General features: G+C 43.5%; 1 protein-coding gene across 4 annotated transcripts in view; it reads right to left on the bottom strand.

Annotated features, from left to right (window-relative positions):
* Positions 1 to 19,649, bottom strand: part of cacnb1 (calcium channel, voltage-dependent, beta 1 subunit) — a 254,622-nt gene that overhangs the window by 51,047 nt on the left and 183,926 nt on the right. For all 4 annotated transcript variants that reach the window (XM_048614763.1, XM_048614764.1, XM_048614766.1 and 1 more), the window contains 4 exons: positions 8,341 to 8,460; positions 4,689 to 4,811; positions 2,869 to 3,002; positions 2,203 to 2,276 (listed from right to left, as the gene is read on the bottom strand). In XM_048614763.1, the coding sequence (XP_048470720.1) occupies positions 2,203 to 2,276; positions 2,869 to 3,002; positions 4,689 to 4,811; positions 8,341 to 8,460 (451 nt within the window). The remainder of the gene's footprint in view (positions 1 to 2,202; positions 2,277 to 2,868; positions 3,003 to 4,688; positions 4,812 to 8,340; positions 8,461 to 19,649) is intronic.

Genomic DNA, 19,649 nt, shown 5'->3' with positions numbered 1-19,649 from the left:
TGCAGTTCTTACTATCTCTGACACTTGTGATCTGGTTGTTAGTTGTGTCTAACTGTATACAGTTGAGCTGTATTAACTTAAATTCCTTTAAGTAGGCACAGACGGAAACTGTTAAGTTAGGACATGTATGTTTGTAATGCTAAACTCTTAAAAAATATAAAATTGAATAAGGATTGGCTCCAGTTCTATCCTTCAACAAGTGGGATTCTAGAATATAACACCACAGTGAATGTAAATTTCTGTACTTTAAATGCCTTCTTAACATGTTAATTATCTGCCCATTAACATTACAGAACTGTTGCAGTTTGTGTTGTGTTTTTTAGGTAGGAGTCACTTCTTCCCAGTCTCCATCTAAATTTGACCAACGTTCCATCCTCCAGGCTGCTGAGCCAAGAGCAATCGAGTACTCATAGCCTGAAACATGGCTATCCTCATATCAATCAGCTTTGGTCTACTGTCTGAGCTGCCAGAAATATTCATATTTAAAGGGCGCATCATCATTTTGAGGATCTTACTGAAGGCTGAAAGGTGATCTAAGAGAGTTCTTCAAACTTAGGAAGATGTTGATGAAGTGGATACAGAGACTATTGATATGAGATAGTCATCAAGAAATCCAACAGGAAATTAACAGGATCTTCTTCACCCGAGTGGATGCCACAATGCTGGGAGTGGAGCTCAAGATGGAGTTCAAATGGAACGAAAACACATGCATGGATTCCTTGGGCCAAATGGCCTGTTTTTACACTTTATGTGCAATCTTACATAATGCAGAAAGGCTAGGCTGCTACTTTCATCAGCCAAAGCACTGGCATATTGGGATCTGTACTTACACCTGAAAGTAAACCTACTGCACAGTATTAACATTTCAGTTGTTGCTGATCCATCTTATTTTTAAGGGGATTCATGTGTCATACTGCATGGATTAGGTGCAGAGGGAGAACTTTTCACTCCCTTTGAAAGGCAGGGCATGCAGCAACTATCCCTTAATTGGCCTTGAATTAAGTGGTGCCCTTTCAAAGGGCAGTTAAAAATTGACCACATGCGTGTGGGTCTGGCATCTCATATTGGCCTAACTCAGTAAGGATCGATGATTCCAAAGTTAAGGTTTCAAGTCCAGTGACCCTTCTTCTGCTGGGCTCAAAACGTTAATTCTCCTTTCTCTCTCCACAGATACTGCCAGATCTGCTGGGTTTCTCGAGCAATTTCTGTTTATGCTTCATATCTCCGGCATCTATAGTGGCTCACAGCGCCAGGGACCTGGGTTCAATTCCAGCCTTGGGCGACTGTCTGTGTGGAGTGTGTATGTTTTCCCCCTGCACCTGAAAGAGCTTTCCTCCCATAGTCCAAAGATGTGCAGGTTAAGTCGATTAGCCATGGGAAATGCCAGGTTACAGGGATGGGGTGGGTCTGGGTTGGATGCTCTGGGGAGGGTCATTATGGGCCCAAGTGGCTGGTTTCCACACTGTAGGGATTCTAAAAATCCACAATTCTTCATTTCATTTTAAGGACGGACGATTGCCTTCTCTAAAAGTACATTCCTGAACCAGACAGACTTTTTACAACAATTGGTGATAGTTTCACGGTCGCTCATTACTATGATAAGCTTTAACAAAAAAATTTAGTTTTATTAATTGAGTCATGCATTGGTTGCCCTTACAGCCTTAAGGACTGTATAAGAATGGAAACTCTCCCAGCTGTTGTGGTGGGATTTGAACATATGTCTCCAGACTGTTAATCTGGGATTGTGGAACACGAGCCCAGAAGCATTGCAATTATGCCATCATCAACCCCACTGCAAAGTACAGCCAGAAAATGATAAATCTGCAGGAGCTCTCTCACCCTCTAAAACAGAAAGAACTTTCACATTTAAATCATGACTCATTAAACTTAACTCCAGCATATCTCTATTCTGTAAGTTCGTTCCATTTCTTTTCAGGTGCTTTGTACTTACACATTTTATCTTTTATTTTATTTTACCGCTTTTAAAGTTTGTTTTTAGAATTAATTTTCGCCTCCCTTGAATAATGGAGATGTTGTATATACATAAATGTTTTGTATTTTTCTTTGACTGGGGCTTAAACTTTACCTTGGGCATCCAAAACATGCGGCTGAAGAGTGAAACAGCCTTGATGAACAGAATGCTCTTTTGAGTAAAACAAGGTTCAGAATGAGAGATAAAAAAGAAAGATGTTTGACACTTACCAGTTGCAGGAGGTGTGGGTCTCCTGGTTCCTGGAACATCTCCTAAACTAGAACTGGAGTTTCCACCAGATTTGCTAAAGTAAAGTTTCAAAAGGAAAATAAATCAGTGACATTAGAAAGTGCAAGGGGTTAGCTAGGGGCTAGGTGGCATGGTGGCTCAGTGGTTAGTACTGCTGCCTCACAGCGCCAGGGACAGGGGTTTGATTCCACCCTCAGGCGACTGTCTATGTGGAGTTTACATGTTCTTCCCAAGTCTATGTGGGTTTCTGACAGGTGCTCCTGTTAGGTGGATGGGCATGCTAAATTGCCCTGTAGCATCTAGGCATGTGCAGGCTAGGCGGATTAGCCGTGGGAAATATGGGGTGAGGGGGTGGGGGTCTGAGTCTGGATGGGATGCTTTTTGGAGAGTTGGTGCAGACTCGACTGGCCAAATGGCCTCTTTCCAAATTGTAGGAATTTCATGATGCTATGGTCCTGTAAGTTCACCCCACCTGAGCTGAAGGTGCAGCCTCCTGCAACATGAATCCCTAAATCCAAAGAGAATTTCCAAACTAGGAATACAGCTCAGTGTAATAGCTGACCCAACAGAGCAGCCTGGTAACAGGTTAATGAAGGCACTTTATGAATAGCTGGCAGTGAGGATGTGTAATCAAGTCTTGGTCAGACCTTGAAAGTCGTCCTTGTCTCATCTTCTGCTCCTGTTGTAGTCTGATATTCTCCAACTTTACTGGGCTTGGAATAAATCCAACCTCGCATCCTTCTTTCACCAGTCGTCCTATCCACCAGTCATTGTTATATTTCTGGGGAAAAATGAAGAAAAGCTTCAACAATCGCTATGTTTCCCCTTCTGCTCCATTGGGAAGTAAATCATCAAGTTAATGTGGTGGGAAAAACCTTAGACAACAGTGGAAACACTTTGATTGGTTACCAGATGGAGCATGGGTAGGATGAATAGCCAAGGCCCTAGGGTAGGACAGTCCAAAACTAGAGGGTGGCACAGTGGGTCAGTGGTTAGCACTGCTGCCTCACAACGCCAGGGACCTGGGTTTGATTCCACTCTTGGGCGACTGTCTGTGTGGAGTTTTCATATTCTCCCTGTGTCTGCGTGGGTTTCCTCCCACAGTCCAAAGATGTGCAGGCTAGGTGGATTGGTCATGCTAAATTGCCCATAGTATTCAGGGACGTGTAGATTCAGTGGGTTATAGGGGGATGGGTCTGGGTGGGATGCTCTGAGAGTCAGTGTGGACTTGTTGGGCCAAAGGGCCAATTTCCACACTGTAGGGATTCTATGATAACATTTTCATGCAGAGGGTGGTGTGTGTATGGAATGGGCTGCCAGAGGAAGTGGTGGAGGTAGGTACAATTACAACATTTAAAAGGCATCTAGATGAGTATATGAATAGAAGGGTTTAGGGGGATATGGGCCAAATGATGGCAAATGGGACTAGATTTATTAGGATATCTGGTCAGCATGGGCGAGTTGGACCGAAGGATCTGTTTTCGTGCTGTACATCTCTATGACACTATAACTAACTTTTATCCTTTGGTTGTTTCTTACCTCCAGACTCTTTTCTAATCAATGTATTTCATTCCCTCTTAAAGTTCACATCCTCGATCACTAAATTAAGCTCAGGGAAAATATCATAAAGCAGACCCATACCCTCATGTTTCTCAGTCTGAATCATGCATTGGTTGCCCTTATCCTTCTGGATAAGGTCTTATAGAGCCGGCACTGTACTGGAATAGAAGGAAGCCTGGTTTTGTCACCATCAGTGACTCAGTCATTGACCCTCTGTGTCTGGCCTGTGTACTTGTTCTGGTTCATTCTGTTCCTGTATCATTTCTAGCTACAACAGTGCTGTGACACTTTTGCTGACCATTTAGCTTTTTTGTTCTCTTTAACCAATGTTTTTACACATTTAAAAAGAAGTAGGAGAATAAAACCACAAATTAGATTTCACAAAAGACATTAGGTCTTGTGTGGCCCTTTGTCTGACTGCCAACCTTTCCCTCTTCCCAATACAGCATGTGTAGTGTGTCCTGCGCTATTTACTATTCTGGTAATATAATCCACCAGCTCACTGGCCTCTGTGCAATCGACATCTGATTACGAAAAGCAAAATAGTGTGGATACTGGAGATCTGATATAATAAAAGAAACTTAGCAGATTTGGCAGCAGACTTTACATCTCAGGTCCAAATTGAGTTCAAAAGAAGTGCCATATCTGACTGGAAATGGTAACTCTTTCTCTGTCCACATATGCTGCCAGACTGGCTGAGTTTCTCCAGCACATTCTGCTTTGACATCTTATTAATCTTGTTCTCCACAATCTAAAATTTGTTTCTTCTTGACCTGTTGTTCTAGCACATCTGAAATATTTTTCTGAGTTAGCTTCCCCTAAAATGACTCATTTAGATGCATAAGGACACATGAGTACCCATGCTTAAATGTTTGCAAAGATACATTACAAAGAGCTGAGTACTTACTTCTTTGATATGTAGAAAGTCTTTGGACTCGAAGGAAATGGCCATGCCTTGCACAGGGACTTCATCGTTCTGGGTGGGATTGTAGCCAACATTTGTTCGAACGGCAAATGCAACAGGCTTGGTCTAAAACATAACGGAGTTCAGTGAAAGATGCTGTAGGATGCTCAGTTACTGAGACAATTAACATAAAATACCCTTTAAAAGAAAGATTTCAGGATATGACGGCTGTTCAAGTTGATAATGATAGAGCAGTATTTCACATCCACAATCACGAGTTCTTGATCATATTGTTATTTGGACCACTTCCAAGTGAGGGCCAAGATATAAAAGGCAACAAGTTTAGTACCAGGTTTTGGCAGATCGGATTGTGTTCCTGCACACACTAACAATTGGGACTGTGCAGACTTCATCATCATAGATCATAGAATCCCTACAGGGTGGAAACAGGCCCTTCCGCCCAACAAGTCCACATCGACCCTCACAGCATCCCACCCAGACCCATTCCCCTATAACCCACCTAATCTAATTGCTCATAAAACCCTTTACAGCAAATGGAAGGACAAGACTCTAATCTGATCAGGTCGGGTTGAATTCAAAGCCAGTTCCATGTGATAAATTGACAGTCCTGTAACTATGTACACTACCCAGTCCTCAGTCAAACACCACAGCTTTTTATCCTATTGTCTGGGATCGAATCCAAGCTCAGACTTCTGGAATATGTCAACACTCAGTGCATCAAGCAAGGACCAGAAGGTGGACATTGATAGGAGATTAAAATGGTACAAGAACAAACGCAAAGCAGCGAAGAGTTTATTAGAGGAATGGCAGACTACAATCTCTGTGCTTGATGCAATGACAGCTCTTGTAGTTGACCTGTACAAATGGCTCCACCTCACAAGCCTAGGTCCGACCCTGTCACCTTCATGTGACACCATTAGCTACTGACTAAATGAGTCCAGTGTAACTGTTTGTTACTGGTTTCAACAAGACTGCTCAAACGTTATGAGAAAATGTCACCTTACATCACAGAGTCCATCAAGGGCTAACATCAGTTCCATCACGTGATAACTTTAATTAACTTTGGACATTCGGTGTCCTTCATGTCAGCTGTTGGCATCCTTTGTCTGAAATCAATAATGCCTGCTTCTCACAATATTTGTCTTGCTGTTGGAAGTGAGTGATGACATGGTTGGGGAATGGGCCTTTTCCACTTCAGGTTCGGCATCCACAGACAATTTTGGTTCAGCCAGCTTAAAACACCGCGTTGCAACCCACCAACATTCAGAAGAGTACTCTGATCCTTGGGCCTCTGAGCCAATTCATAGTCAGTGAGAGAAATATTGAGGTTGTCCATCATGCTGAGCTCAACAGCATGGAGACCACCCTCCAGGAAATGTAACTCAGTTGGACAGGTTGTGTCTCCCATGTCAACTAATGCAGGAATTTCCCAGTAGATTTTTTTTATGGGCAACTATTTCAGAGCAACTGACATCAAGATGGTTAGTGCAAATGAGACAAAGTCTTCCGGGATAAAAGTTTGACAAGCCCTTGCACTGCATGTCTCTTATCTTGGGATAACAATGCTGCTAACTGATTATTGTGAAAGCTTGGTTCAGCATGGGACCATCTACAACAAATCTGCAATGTCCAACTAGCCCAGAAGGAGGCGGAGGTGATACAGCTGCGTAACCCCCCCTCAACCAGCTTCACGGGGGCAACACAGACGGTCAGATCTGTGAAAGTCCGTGCGGATCCTGAAATGGCCACCTGAGAGACGACGGTGAAAATTATTTACAGATTGGACATGCTTGAACAGGAGTCTAACGTAACAAATTACAGTCAATGTGGTGGCGTAGAGCCAGGATAATTAGCAAATTGATTGAGACAACCCAAAAATTATTTCACTTTGAACCCTTACAGCTGGCTTGGACACAATTTCAATTGCGTGTTAAAATGAGTTAAGATTGAGCCAATGATGTTCACTGCATAGATCCAGGTTAGATGTGAACCACAGTCCCAGAGGTAAAAGGCCTAACTACATCAGTCAGTTGACCAACTATCCCCTCTTGTTCTGCTCCTTGTGTCTATCTGAAAGTATTGTCTTGTCAACTATTATGCACATCATTGAACTCCACCACTGATATCAACAACTGTAGTGAGGACTTTAAACATCATTGTTCCAGTTGAAGGTCCATTTCCTGGACATGCCACCATTTTAAGCAAAAGATAATTTACCTTGCTTGTGGGACCAGACAAGCAAAATGGAAAGTGGTTACTACTTCAGTCCCTTCCTTCAGCATTCCGACATCTCCAGGCTACTTCAATTTTGGCCTTTTGTGCATTGTTGATATCATGGTGGCCAGATCTTCAGCTGCCTGAGCCCCCAGTTCTGGAATTTCTTTCCATGAAACCTCTTTCCTCTTTTAAGACACTCCTTAAAATCTTCATTAATGTTCTTGGTTGCTTGCCCTAAAATTGGTTACTTTACCTCGATGGCAAGTTTTGTTGGATGACCCTCCTGTGAAGTACTTTCCCTATGACAAAAAAGTGCTATATGAATGTAAATGGTTTTTGTTGTCATTGAGCTTTCAGTTCAGACATTATTTTTTCTCCTTACCCTGGCAATTACCTTAAGATTTCAAAATTACGAGAAGTTTTCAATCAAGTATATCTTCAGTGGGTGCCCACAATTAATATTCTGGTTGACTTCTCCATTTTCATCCCCTTACTGGAAAGTTGGGCTGTCCTGAAGTCTGATCAAGACAGGTAAAGAGGTTTTTTTGGAAAATCATGGAGTTGAGGGTAGTGAGGAGCTGGGAGTAAAGAGGAGTGGAGGCTTTGTGATGGTCAGCCATGAGCTTAGTGAATGACAAAGCAAACTTGAGGGGCTGAATGGCCGACTCCTTCCCGTTTTTCATGTTGCTGTGGTAATACATAACTATAGAGAAGACGACAGGAAAGCACGTGTCTACTGCCTAGAGAACCAGGAAAATGGATACAACAGGCACCAGCTAAGAAAATCAAATAACGCGGCCACATAACATGAACATCAATGAACACAGGCTCCAGGTCATTCTGCCATTTTAACACAGTCTTCCCTAGAATTGTACAACAATAAGAACAATTTCTACAAGGTCATCAATGTAGAAAAACACCTGAAGGCTCTGTGCAGAAACATAGTTAAATCAACAAATCAAACTGGGTTCCAAAGGCAGAGGGTTGTGTAAGCTGGACTTAGCAACTGAATTAATTAGCTTGAATCATCACCCTAGAGTTGTATGCTTGTAAATGATTTCAGATCTCAGGGTTTAGCTTGCACTGTGTTCCTCCTATCAGATGAATCGGGACTACAAGTCTTTCTTCTAGAGCAGGGCTTAACATCAGGATCTCAAGTGGGATCACAAGCTGAAGTTTTGGGGATGCGAGCTCAGAGGCAGCAAAGACCGCCACATAACACTGCCCACTCCCCCTCACCCTCAGGGGGCTCCTGTCCCCCACACTCCTTGCTTTACTAACTCCCAATGCCCCTGCCCAACTCTCCCAGGTCTCGGACGTGTTGTGGCAATGTCCAAGCTTTGAGTTGGGTTCCCGATGATAAAGAGATTGGGTAGCACTGTCAGGCAAGGCAGGTGAGGGAGTGCCAGTCTCTTACCTTTGCCTTCTCAAGTTGTGCCAAAGCCTGTTGCTCAGCTTCCTTGCGTAGTGCCTCCCTGTCCTCCTCTAGAGAGATGTCGGAATCTGATGGACGGCTGGTGTAAGAGTCAGCTGAACCCTAAGCAGAAAAACAGGGAAATGAAGGAAACATTTGGTCAACGTGACACCAAGTTCAAACATTAAATATGCAGTCATCCTTTAAACAAACCTCCAATGTTCATACTTTTTCATATTTTAAAAATACAGAGTCCATAATTTAATAATTTTGCTTTTAAAACTTTCTACTGAATCCAAGGGAGAAATTCCCTCTTCCCTGGAGGTACTGATGAAGGTGGTTTGAAGGGCAAATAATTGTTTGGCTTGGTCCAACAGAGACCTTCTCAACTCTAGGGACACCAGTTAAGGAGCTTAAATAGTTAATTAATGACTACTTACGGACCTCAACAGAGTCAGGCCAGTCAGCTGCCCTCTTGGCAGATTTCCCCATTTGGGAAACTGGGGTAACCTGCTGCTGTTTTGGGGCAGGTGACAGGCACATTTGCCTGAATATATTGGTCTGGTAGCAGCCCTGGCCTGCAGTGCTCAGAGGACACTGAGACAATCTTTCATTGCAGATTTATTAATCAAATCAAAACAGTACCAGCTGCTGTAATAGGATTTGAAATTGTGCTCTCACAGCATTAGCTTGTACCTCTGGATTCCCAGTGCAGTGACGTTACCACCACACCACTAATTAAATGCAATTATTGAACTGGCTTACACTGTCCTTGCCCAACACAGAGTACAGAAGAGGAGTGCATAGAATTCAAATGACTTTTAAAATGGGATACAGCTTGGGATACAGCTAGGGATCCTCGCTCTGGGAGAATGACCTGCCATTACAGCTACGCTGCCCACTCTAATAACGCTGTACTCCTGCCATGACACTGAAACGTTCCAGCTGCCAGCATTAAAAACTTGATACACAGCAGAGTGTAGACAGGTTTGATTTAAACCAGCTCCAATCACAGTTCATTTCTCTGTAATTCTGCACTTAGGATTTTAATCAGAGGCATGAACTTGCAGGCTGCTACCCTGCCACAGGGGAGTCAAATCTTTTTTTTAGCTCGCTTGTGCTAGAACTCTTGTCTTCAGCGCTTTGCTTTTCTACATTTGATACAAGGAAAGGGGCTGGGGTGCAATTCTAACTTCCTCTGCCCAAAGGAAACCAAACAGAAAAGGAACAGGCAGGTAGAGGCATGGAGGCAGATAGGGACTGGGTGACCGCCAGATAATCTTAAGACAACCAGGCATGTGTCTTCCAAAACAAAACCAGAAATTGCTGGAAAAGCAATTTTTGCTTCTGATTTACAGCACCTGCAGTTCTTTCAGTTTTTATTCAGGAGTCATAGAGTCCTACAGCACGGAGACAGGCCCTTTGGCCCAAGCCGACCAAAACGTCCATCCGCGCTAACCCCATTTCCCTGCACTTGGCCCATATCTTTCTAAACGTTTCCTATCCATGTACTTGTCCAAACGCCTTTTAAATATTGCTAATGTATCTGCCTCACCGCATTTCCGTTGGCAAATCATTCAATATGAATACCACCTCTTCCTATAACTCAGTCCCTTGAGTCCTGGCAACATCCTTGTAAATTTCTTCTGCACATTTCCAGTTTAATAACTAAAGGTGACCAAAACTGAACACAATACTCCAAGTGTGGCCTCACCAACGTCCTGTACAACTGCAACATAACTTCCCAATTTCTATACTCAACGCCCTGACTGACAAGGGCCAGTGTGTGCCAAAAGGCTGAGATGTTTATGATTCTGGATCCTGGCGAGGGCAATGTTAGAAATTACAGCAGGAGCCAAACCTATGGCATTATGGGTGGTGCAGCGAGCGTGGAGGAGTGGGGGGGAAGAAGAGTGGAAGAGCAGTAATGGAGGGGATTTCTTAATGATGGGAACAGAGAAGAATCTGTGTGGCTGCAGATGTGACTCCAAGATGATATGCTGCTTCCCTGGAGCTGGATATCATAGTGCAGCTTCTGGATCCTCTCTAGGGGAGGGTTAGCAGCCAGAGGTTGTGGTCTTCGTCAGTATCAATGATGTAGGTAGGAAAGGGAGGTGTGGTCAGAATTTAGGAGCTCGATAGAAAATTAGCAAGAAGTTTCTCAATAGTAAAAAAAAAAGACTATGGGTTATGCCCAGTGTCATGCAAAAACAAGTACAGAAATAGGACAGATGAAGACATGGTTGAAAAGACAGCACAGGAGGGAGGACTTTAAATTCCTTAGGTACTGAACTAGCTCTGGGGTAGATGGCATGTGTACAGGTTGGATGGTTTACACCTGAACAGAGCTGGGACAGAGTTCTTAGGGGGCGTATTGTTAGCTTTGTTGGGAAGGGTCTAAACTAAACTGGCAGAAACCAGGAGAGAATATCAGACAGGACTACATGGATTCACGAAATGCTGGAAGGGACTGGTCACACCAGAATAGTGAATAGTAAGTTAGTAGGTGGAGTTGGCTTAAAGAGAGGATTTAAAACATTCAAAATCGGGGATACGGCGAGTATCTGTGATTGCACAGAGCATAGTCAATAAGATTGGTGAATTATAGCCACAGACTGCCTTGTGAAATCATGATGTGGCTGTAACATACATGTGGCTCAAAGGAACAGCAGGATGTTGTGTTAAATATTCCTGGATAGTAGGTTCAACAAAGATAGTAAAGGAAGAGATAAAGGAAGGCTGGTGATGTTGGTTAATGAGGGCATTTCGCTGCAGGAGAGTGTCCGAGGCTACAAGGACAGAACCAATTTGGCTCAAGCTAAGGAACCAAAAAAGACGCAAGTTCATTGCTCAGTGTGGTCTACAGACCACCAACTGGTGGGAAGGATTTATTGGAACAAATCTGCAAGGAATTTGCAGAGAGATACAAATATTATAGATTATTATGAAGGATGACTTTAGTTATCAAAATATACCCTGTGACAGTGGTAGTGTAAAAGGGCACAGAGAGGCAAAAGTTCCTAGATTATGTAGAGGAGAATTTTCTACAGCAGTATACATCCAGTGCAATGATAAAGATAGCAATGCTAGACTTGTTTCTTGGGAATGAACTGGCCCTAGTAGATCAAGTATCATTGGGAGGATCATTTAAGGCATAAGATTCAAGATAATAGTGGAAGTGAGCAATGGACAATCCAGAGTAGGAATTGTTATCCAAGATGGTGGCGATAAAGTAGGCAGCGTCTGGGCTCAGCCTGGAGCTTGTCCTGTCTGCGGTGCTGTGGCAGCTGAGGGCCTGAAGCAGAGCTGGGCAGCCAGCAGGCCCGGGGGGGGAGTGGGACAGCCAGCGGGCCCGGGAGGTAGTGGCACAGCCAGCGGGCCCGGGAGGTAGTGGCACGACCAGCGGATCCAGGGGGTAGTGGGACAGCCAGTGGGCCCAGGGCGGAGTGGGATGGCCAGTGGGCCCAGAGGTAGTGGCATGGCCAGCGGGTCCGGGGGGAGTGGGACGGCCAGTGGGCCTGGGCGGGGGGAGGAGTAGTGGCATGGCCAGCGAGCCTGGGGGCTAGTGGCATGGCCAGCGGGCCCGGGGGCTAGTGGCACAGCCAGTGGGTCCGGGGGGGGGGGAGTGGCACAGCCAGCGGGTCCTGGGGTGGAGGGGTAGTGGCACGGCCAGCGGGTCCGGGGGGGTAGTGGCACAGCCAGCGGATCCGGGAGGGGTAGTGGCACGGCCAGCGGGCTGTGGACCCAGAGGAGTTGGCAGGCAGACTGGGGTCTGGTGCAGTCAGCCTGTCAGAGATTTGGAACCCTGCAGTGTGGGGACAGCAAGAGCACATGTGGAAAGCCCACAGCGAGGAGAGACTGCAGGCTATAGGAAGGACTGTAATGTTTATCTTTTAACTTTATTTCATTATTTTCCTAATTTATACCATGAAAAACTGTAATGTGGAACTTTTAGCTTTTCTCTTTATTTGTCTATTTTTGTACCTAATCTATTTTAGTATCTAGGTACTTTGTACCTGAGATGGCACCTACTCTGGATTGTCTGCCCTTTGTTTGCACTATTATTTGAATCTTATGCCTTAAATGTTTCTCCCACTGACACTTGATCTTCTGGACCCACCTCATTTCCAAGGAACAAGTCTAGCATTGCCATCTATATCATTGGACTGGGTGCATACTGCATGCATTTCACTGTTCTCCTGTACCTTTACTTGCGTACACATGACAACTAAAGCTAACTCTAATACTAACTGTAAGTCAACTGGGGTGAGCTGATTTCAGTAGGACCAGAATGGAGCCGGGTCAGATAGACTGGGGCCAAAGACTGACGGGAGAAACTGTAGCTGAACAACAAGGAAAAGATGGTTTTGGCATAGTAAAGGTACATTCCCTTAAAAAGGGAAAGGTATGGCAAATAAATCCAGAGCTCTCTGAGTGACAAGGCAGAGAGAAATTAAGATAAAGAAGAAAAAGTATACTTATAACAGGTGTCAGAACTTACAGTTGGGAACCATAATGAATACAGAAGGTTCAAAGGAAGGTTCAAAAATAAGCAAAAAGTAATTATGAAGGAAGAGTGGCAGCTAACATAAATAGGAATCCCAAAATCTTCCAAAAGCACACAAATAGTTAAAGGATTGTAAAAGGAGGAGTAGGCCTGATTACGGACAAACATCGGGATTTACACCTGGAAACAGGGGTATGATTGAGATATTAAGTGAATATTCTGCACCTGTTTCTTCTCAGAGTAGCAGATGTTACTGAGATCATGGTGACAGAGGGGGAAATTGAGTCCCTGGAAGGATTCAGAATTGACAAGTCGCAGATATGGAGTAAACTGTCAATACTTAAAGGTGATAAGGCATTGGGAACTGTGTTACATCCAAGGATACTGAAGGAAGTGAGAGTAGAAATTGTGGAGGCATTGGTAATAATCTTTCAGTCTTAAACCCAGGGGTACTAGAGGACGAGAGAATTGTGAAGTGTATGCCCTTCTTCAAAGAAGTGAGTAAGGCGAGGCTGAGCAATTACAGGCCAGCTAGTTTAATGCTGGTGGTACAGAAACTCCTAAAAACAATAAGTTGTGATAGAACTAACAGTCACATGGACAGATCTGGGTTAATGAAGGCAAATCAGCATGGATTTCATGGGTTGAGTTGTTGATATTTGAATAACACAATGTGCAGGCTTATGAAGAGAAGGGAGAAGAATGGCACTAAATCCTTCAGAGAAGTGGTCCAGACAAAATGGGTCAAATGACCTCTTTCTGCACTCTGATTATTCTGTGACCCAGCATCATTTTAAAAAATAAAATATCTATCACATTCATTGTGGAAACTTGCTGTGTACAAAATGGCTACTCCATTTCCTATGTTACAACAGTAACTACACTTCAGAAAGGTAGTTCTGTGGTCATAAAGCAGTTTAGATTTCCTGAGGCTCCAAAGAGCGCTATAGAAATGCAGGTTTTTTTCTCATAGCTGCCTCTGTACTGGTGGCAACTTTCCTCCGTCATTAATCACTACTTAAAGCCACCAGACTAAAAGGGCGTATTGTTTACTATCAAAATCTTCGGATCAAAGCCGTTGAACTGCAATTTTTATGAAAATATGGGCTGAGTCGCAGAATTTAGATCCAGTAAGAAATCCCAGGAAATGGCACTCAGGCGTTCTCTCTGCATTTTTAAATTGGAGTTCACAGTAGAAAGAGAGATTCTGTAAACAAATGAGACTTTCTAAAAATAAAACAAAAATTGAATCTTTCCTTATATAGGCTTTGAAAAGTAAAGTATTTCATTGGACTAATAATCACCCCTGATATCAGATACCCTAGTGCAACGGTACATGTAAAATTGCAATCAATGGCTGCCTTGTTCAATTATATCAAAATCTCTGAGAGCCTTTGTAAAACCTATTGATTTTTTGTGGCTTCATCCACTGGGCTCTGTTGTATGTGCAATCCTAATGTGATGTGCTAGGCTTCCTGTACTATTGTTCACTAGGGGGTAAGTTGCTATCACCATTCTGTTTTAGGGTAGAGATCTACAGGGCTCACCTGGTCTGGTGTGGTAAAGGAAAACCACGCCAACACGTAAAGAGAAGAGGCTCTTGTCTTAAACAGGATGTATGACTCCACGACTCGGTGTTTTATTGCATGATTGAAACTAGCTACAAGTTACACAGATTTTATAGACAATACAGAGACTATGAGGGGGACGTGGCTGGGAGATCTTACTCCTTTGAGGTCTTAACCAGGCCCGAATGATATAAGAACATGAGAAACAGGAGAAAGCCATCTGGCCCCTCGAGTCTGCTCCGCCATTCAATAAGATCGTGGCTGATCTTTTCATGGACTCAGCTCCACTTACCCGCCCGCCCACCATAACCCTTAATTCCTTTACTGTTCAAAATCTATTTATCTTTGCCTTAAAAATATTCAATGAAGGAGCCTCAACTGCTTCTCTGGACATGGAATTCCACAGATTCACAACCCTTCGGCTGAAGAAGTTCCTCCTCAACTCAGTCCTAAATCTGCTCCCCCTTATTTTGAGGCTATGCCCCCTCGTTCTAGTTTCACCCGCCAGTGGAAACAATCTCCCTGCTTCTATCTTATCTATTCCCTTCATAATTTTATGTGTTTCAGTAAGATCCCCCCCTCATTCTTCTAAATTCCTATGAGTATAGTCCCATGTCATTACAGTGGGTAGTGCTTAAGCCAACCCTCAGCATTAACCCTTTCAAACGTGCCATAAAAGCCAGCACAAAATTCCATTCCTTTCTGTTACCTATGAGACATTCAGTTCAATACCTTCTGAAAATCCACACCGCTTAGTTCTAATGCATTCTCTTCATCCAGATAGCCACTTATTCCAAACACATTCATCAATGTTGGCCTTAAATAAATTCACTTCGCATTTTTTTTATTGTTCTGGGCATCACTAATTCCCCCAAGTTGTACCCTCACATTAAAATGAAGAAGGAGCTACGGCAGCAACTCCATTCTAAAAGAACTCTTCCATGTTGCATGTGCAGTTTTTCGGACATCAAGCAACTTCTCTCTGCAGCTCTATAATGGATCAGATCATGAACTGGTTCACTTTCTCCCCAGTTTGCAAATTTACCTCCATTATAATTTCCAATTCGTCAAATATAATGATCCATCAGTCCTTGGACAGCATCAACAACATGCTAAGTTCTGACTAAACACAGAATTGGATTTGTATATTGGCCACCCTCAGTCAGATGGAGACACCTCTCAATGGTCTAGGTATAAAAATAATTTTAACATTTACATTTATTTAATTATGGGGCAACGGCAGACTTGGAAGGCCAATCAGACAGCTCAATCAAAGGGCTGGTACAGCCACAATGGGCCAAGTGGTCAGCTACATCACTATATGATTCTTAACACTGACTCAGGCAAATATTTGCAGCATTTATATTTATATGGCTTTCTTAGTTTCTGGCGTAAGTAGAGTTTTCATTCAACATTATTCAGCTATCACAGACCACGCCCTTCTTGTAAATAGAACAAGCCAAAAACACACAATTACAAACCGTGAAATTCCAGAAATTGTGATTTATCAGAATCACCACAAACCCAGCAGCACTACTGAGATATAGAGCAGTGTCAAATTCTGCTCGATAGTGCTCCCATGGGACATTATAAATGCAATTCATTGTTGTGTGGGACATTCAGTTGATTCCATCAATTCAGCCAGAATGAGCAAACCAACTGAAAATTACTCAAAGAGACAGTTGTCCGTCCTCAAACAGATCAAAATCCTTTCAGACAAATTGTTAATATATCTGATTCTTCTTCTCAGGGGTTCCTCCCTCTAAACCTGTTCAACTTTGAAACTACCCCATCACCCAATAAAACCAGAATTGTTCACTTCCTCACACAGCCTGTTAAATAAATGTACTGTCAATACAGTCTTGGGTTGCATAGGGGATCTAGATTCACCCTGTCATCTCTGCTGGGGTTTACATTAATAAATTGAGTGGGTCACTGTTGGTGCTGTGTTACAGATGACTTTGCAAGCATAAGTTGCTGCAAATTTACATACACCTTGTATACCTTGTGGTATTATCACTGGACTGTTAATGCAGAGACCCAGATAATGTTCTGGAGATCCGGGTTCGAATCCCGCCATGGCAGATGGTGGAATTTGAATTCAATAAAAAAAAATCTGGAATTAAGAGTTAAACGATGACCATGAATCCATTGCCGATTATTGGGAAAAACCCATCTGGTTCACTAATGCCCTTTAGGGAAGGAAACTGCCATCCTTACCTGGTCTGGCCTACGTGTGGCTCCAGACCCACAGCAATGTGGTTGACTCTCCACTGACCTCTGGACAATTAGGGATGGGCAATAAATGCTGCCCAGCCAGCGACACCTTTTCTCATGAATGAATAAAGGAAAAAAAGAATGATGGATAGCGATAATGGAGGTTCCAATTTTGTTTTCATCATGTGGTTAACCAGAAATCTCCCCTGCCCTTACCATCAGCCATCAGAGCACGTCAGAAGGATTTGCTACTCAACTTGCCTGGTTCCATTATGAACACATCAATCTTGGGAAGGGATTTGAATCCAGAATATCTGGCTCAGACTCAGGGGTTCGAGCCACACAGTGTTCCCTGGTCATTGCGATTTTGCCTCAAGTTGAGAGGCTAAAGACCAACTTGAAAGAGTAACTCTGGTTGGTCAACTCTTCGTGACCTCTCACCTCCACTTCTCCCATCCTCCAATCGAACAACCCTTCTTAACTCCCAGCTTCTTCATGACAACTGAGGAGCAACTGTGTTCAATAAAACTCTCGAATGTGAAAGGAATTGCACTGATGTTTCTTCACCCAGTGTTGCTTGCCGAGGATTATTTTTGAATTCTTGCAGTTTCTGGAACAATCTTGCAGGGTTGGGATCACTGCCTGCGATTCAGTCCCAGGGATTTGGGAGCCAACTTGAGCGATGAAAAATACAGTGAAAACAGTTTTGGAATTCAAAGTGTACGAATGACAAGGTGAAGACAACTTGGGGCAGGAAGTAAAATGAGGTGAATGTGTAAAATTAGAGTCTTCCATTATTCACTTTCACATCAGCAGCTTGTGTGCTGTTCTGACTGATGCCAAATATGTTGTGCCTTCCCAATGTACTGCAGGGGGTCCTTTAGGAGGAAGTCTTACAAAAACGCAGCCCCCGTTTGCACCAGCTGCCTGCATTGGAGATTGGCACTCACCTTTCCTGAAGGAATGTACGCTGATTCCCATTGATTGTTGGAAACTATCAGAGATCCAACCTTGCTTATTCTGCCGAGGCCATTGTGTTACATCTACTACAAAGAAGATAAAGTTTCCATCGTGCTAGAAGACCACAGGGCTGCTCTCCATTTCTGAGAAAGACAGCTGATGATGGTTTAACCTGAGGGTCACCGCGCCTCTGATGAGGGAACAGGTTGAGAGGGTAAGACCTTCATGGGTAATCTTAGACCCAGTTTCCCACATTGGCTACGTGCTGGGGTTGGTTAGCTCAGTTGGCTGGTTAGGCCAGCTGCCGCTATGGGGAAAAGATCACTATCTGAGCTCTTCCTGCTGAGATTAAATGGAGATCTGTTCAGTTATCAAACCTTCCTGGTGCTTCAAATGCATATAAATATAGTCTGGTTCAAGTTGGTGAAGCCTTTGGTTTGGACAGAGTCAAACTCCAATGTGAGTTTGATTCCTTGATATGCTAGTGCACAGACCCGAACTGCATTTGTAACTATGTATATATATTTCAGTTCTGAATAAAGTATATTTTTGAATTAAATTTTAAAAAAAGTTAGCTCACTTGGCTGTTTTGTGATGCAGAGTAACACCAACAGTGGGTTCCATTCTTGCACCAGCTGATGTTACCAGGAAGGGCTCTCCTCCCCAATCTCTCTCCTGTCCTGAGATGTGGTGACTCTCAGGTTGAACCACCACCAGTTCTCTCTCTCTCTCAATCTCGTATCAAATGTATTCAGCACAGAATTTAGACTATTTGACCGAAATGATCTGTGCCAATGTTTATGTTACACATGATCTCCCTCCAATTTTACTCTATAATGCCATAGCAATTTTTTTTGTCTTTTTCTTCTCCCCCATGTCCTTATTTAGCTTTCCGTTAAAATTTATTCTTCTCAACTGCCCCTACCCCCCACATGACAGCAAGTTTCACATTCGAAACACTCTTTGGGTAAAGGAGTTTTTCCTGACTTTCCCTTTGGATATGTTGGTGACTATCTTGTATCTATCATCCTTAATTCACTCTGCTTCTCAAGTGGTGACACTTTCTCCCTGCATCTCTATTAACGCAGAAAACATTGGCTCACTGGCCAATACCAACAACATGAGTTCAATTTCTGTTCCAGACAAGGTAGACTTGGCACCTTCCTCCTCACCTGCTTCCTGCTTGATGTGGAGTGGTTTCTTTCAGGCTAATCAATTATCTCTCTCTAATAGAGAGAGAGAGAGAGAGAGAGAGAGATGCCTACGGTTCTTGGTGGGATAAGAACACAAAACATAGGAGCAGGAGTAGGCCATCTGGCCCATCGAGCCTGCTCCACCATTCGGTAAGATCATGGCTGATCTTTCATGGACTCAGCTCCACTTACCCACCCACTCACCATAACCCTTATTTCCCTTACTATTCAAAAGTCTATCTTTACCTTAAAGCATTCAATGAGGTAGTCTCAACTGCTAACCAGGCAGGTTAGATTCACAATCCATTGGGTGAAGACGTTCCTCCTCAACTCAGTCCTAAATCTGCTCCCCCTTATTTTGAGGCTATGCCCCCTCGTTCTAGTTTCACCCGCCAGTGTAAACAACCTCCCTGCTTCTATCTTATCTATTCCTGTAATAATTTTGGATGTCTCTATAAGGTCCCCTCTCATTCTTCTAAATTCCCATGCGTATAGCCCCAGTCTACTCAATCTCTGCTCATAAGCCAATCCTCTGAACCCAGGAAACAACCTAATGAATCTCCTCTGCAACCCCTCCAGTGCCAGTACATCCTTTCTCAGGTCAGGAGACCAAAACTGTGCACAGTACTCCAGGTGTGGCCTCACCAGCACACTATACAGCTGCAGCATAGCCTCCCTATTGTTAAAATCCATTCCTCTCGCAATGATGTGACTAATTACCTACCCTATCCTTAAAGAGATAGTAGGAACTGCAGATGCTGGAGAATCTGAGATATCAAGGTGTAGAGCTGGATGAACACAGCAGGCCAAGCAGCATCACAGGAGCAGGAAGGCTGACGTTTCGGGCCTAGGCCCTTCATCAGAAAT

Source organism: Rhincodon typus, chromosome 30 (assembly GCF_021869965.1).
Source record: "Rhincodon typus isolate 14 chromosome 30, sRhiTyp1.1, whole genome shotgun sequence".
In the NCBI taxonomy this organism is placed as follows: Eukaryota; Metazoa; Chordata; class Chondrichthyes; order Orectolobiformes; family Rhincodontidae; genus Rhincodon; species Rhincodon typus.
The sequence above is the reverse complement of the archived record's forward strand: the minus strand, read 5'-3'. Positions and strand labels throughout refer to the sequence as shown.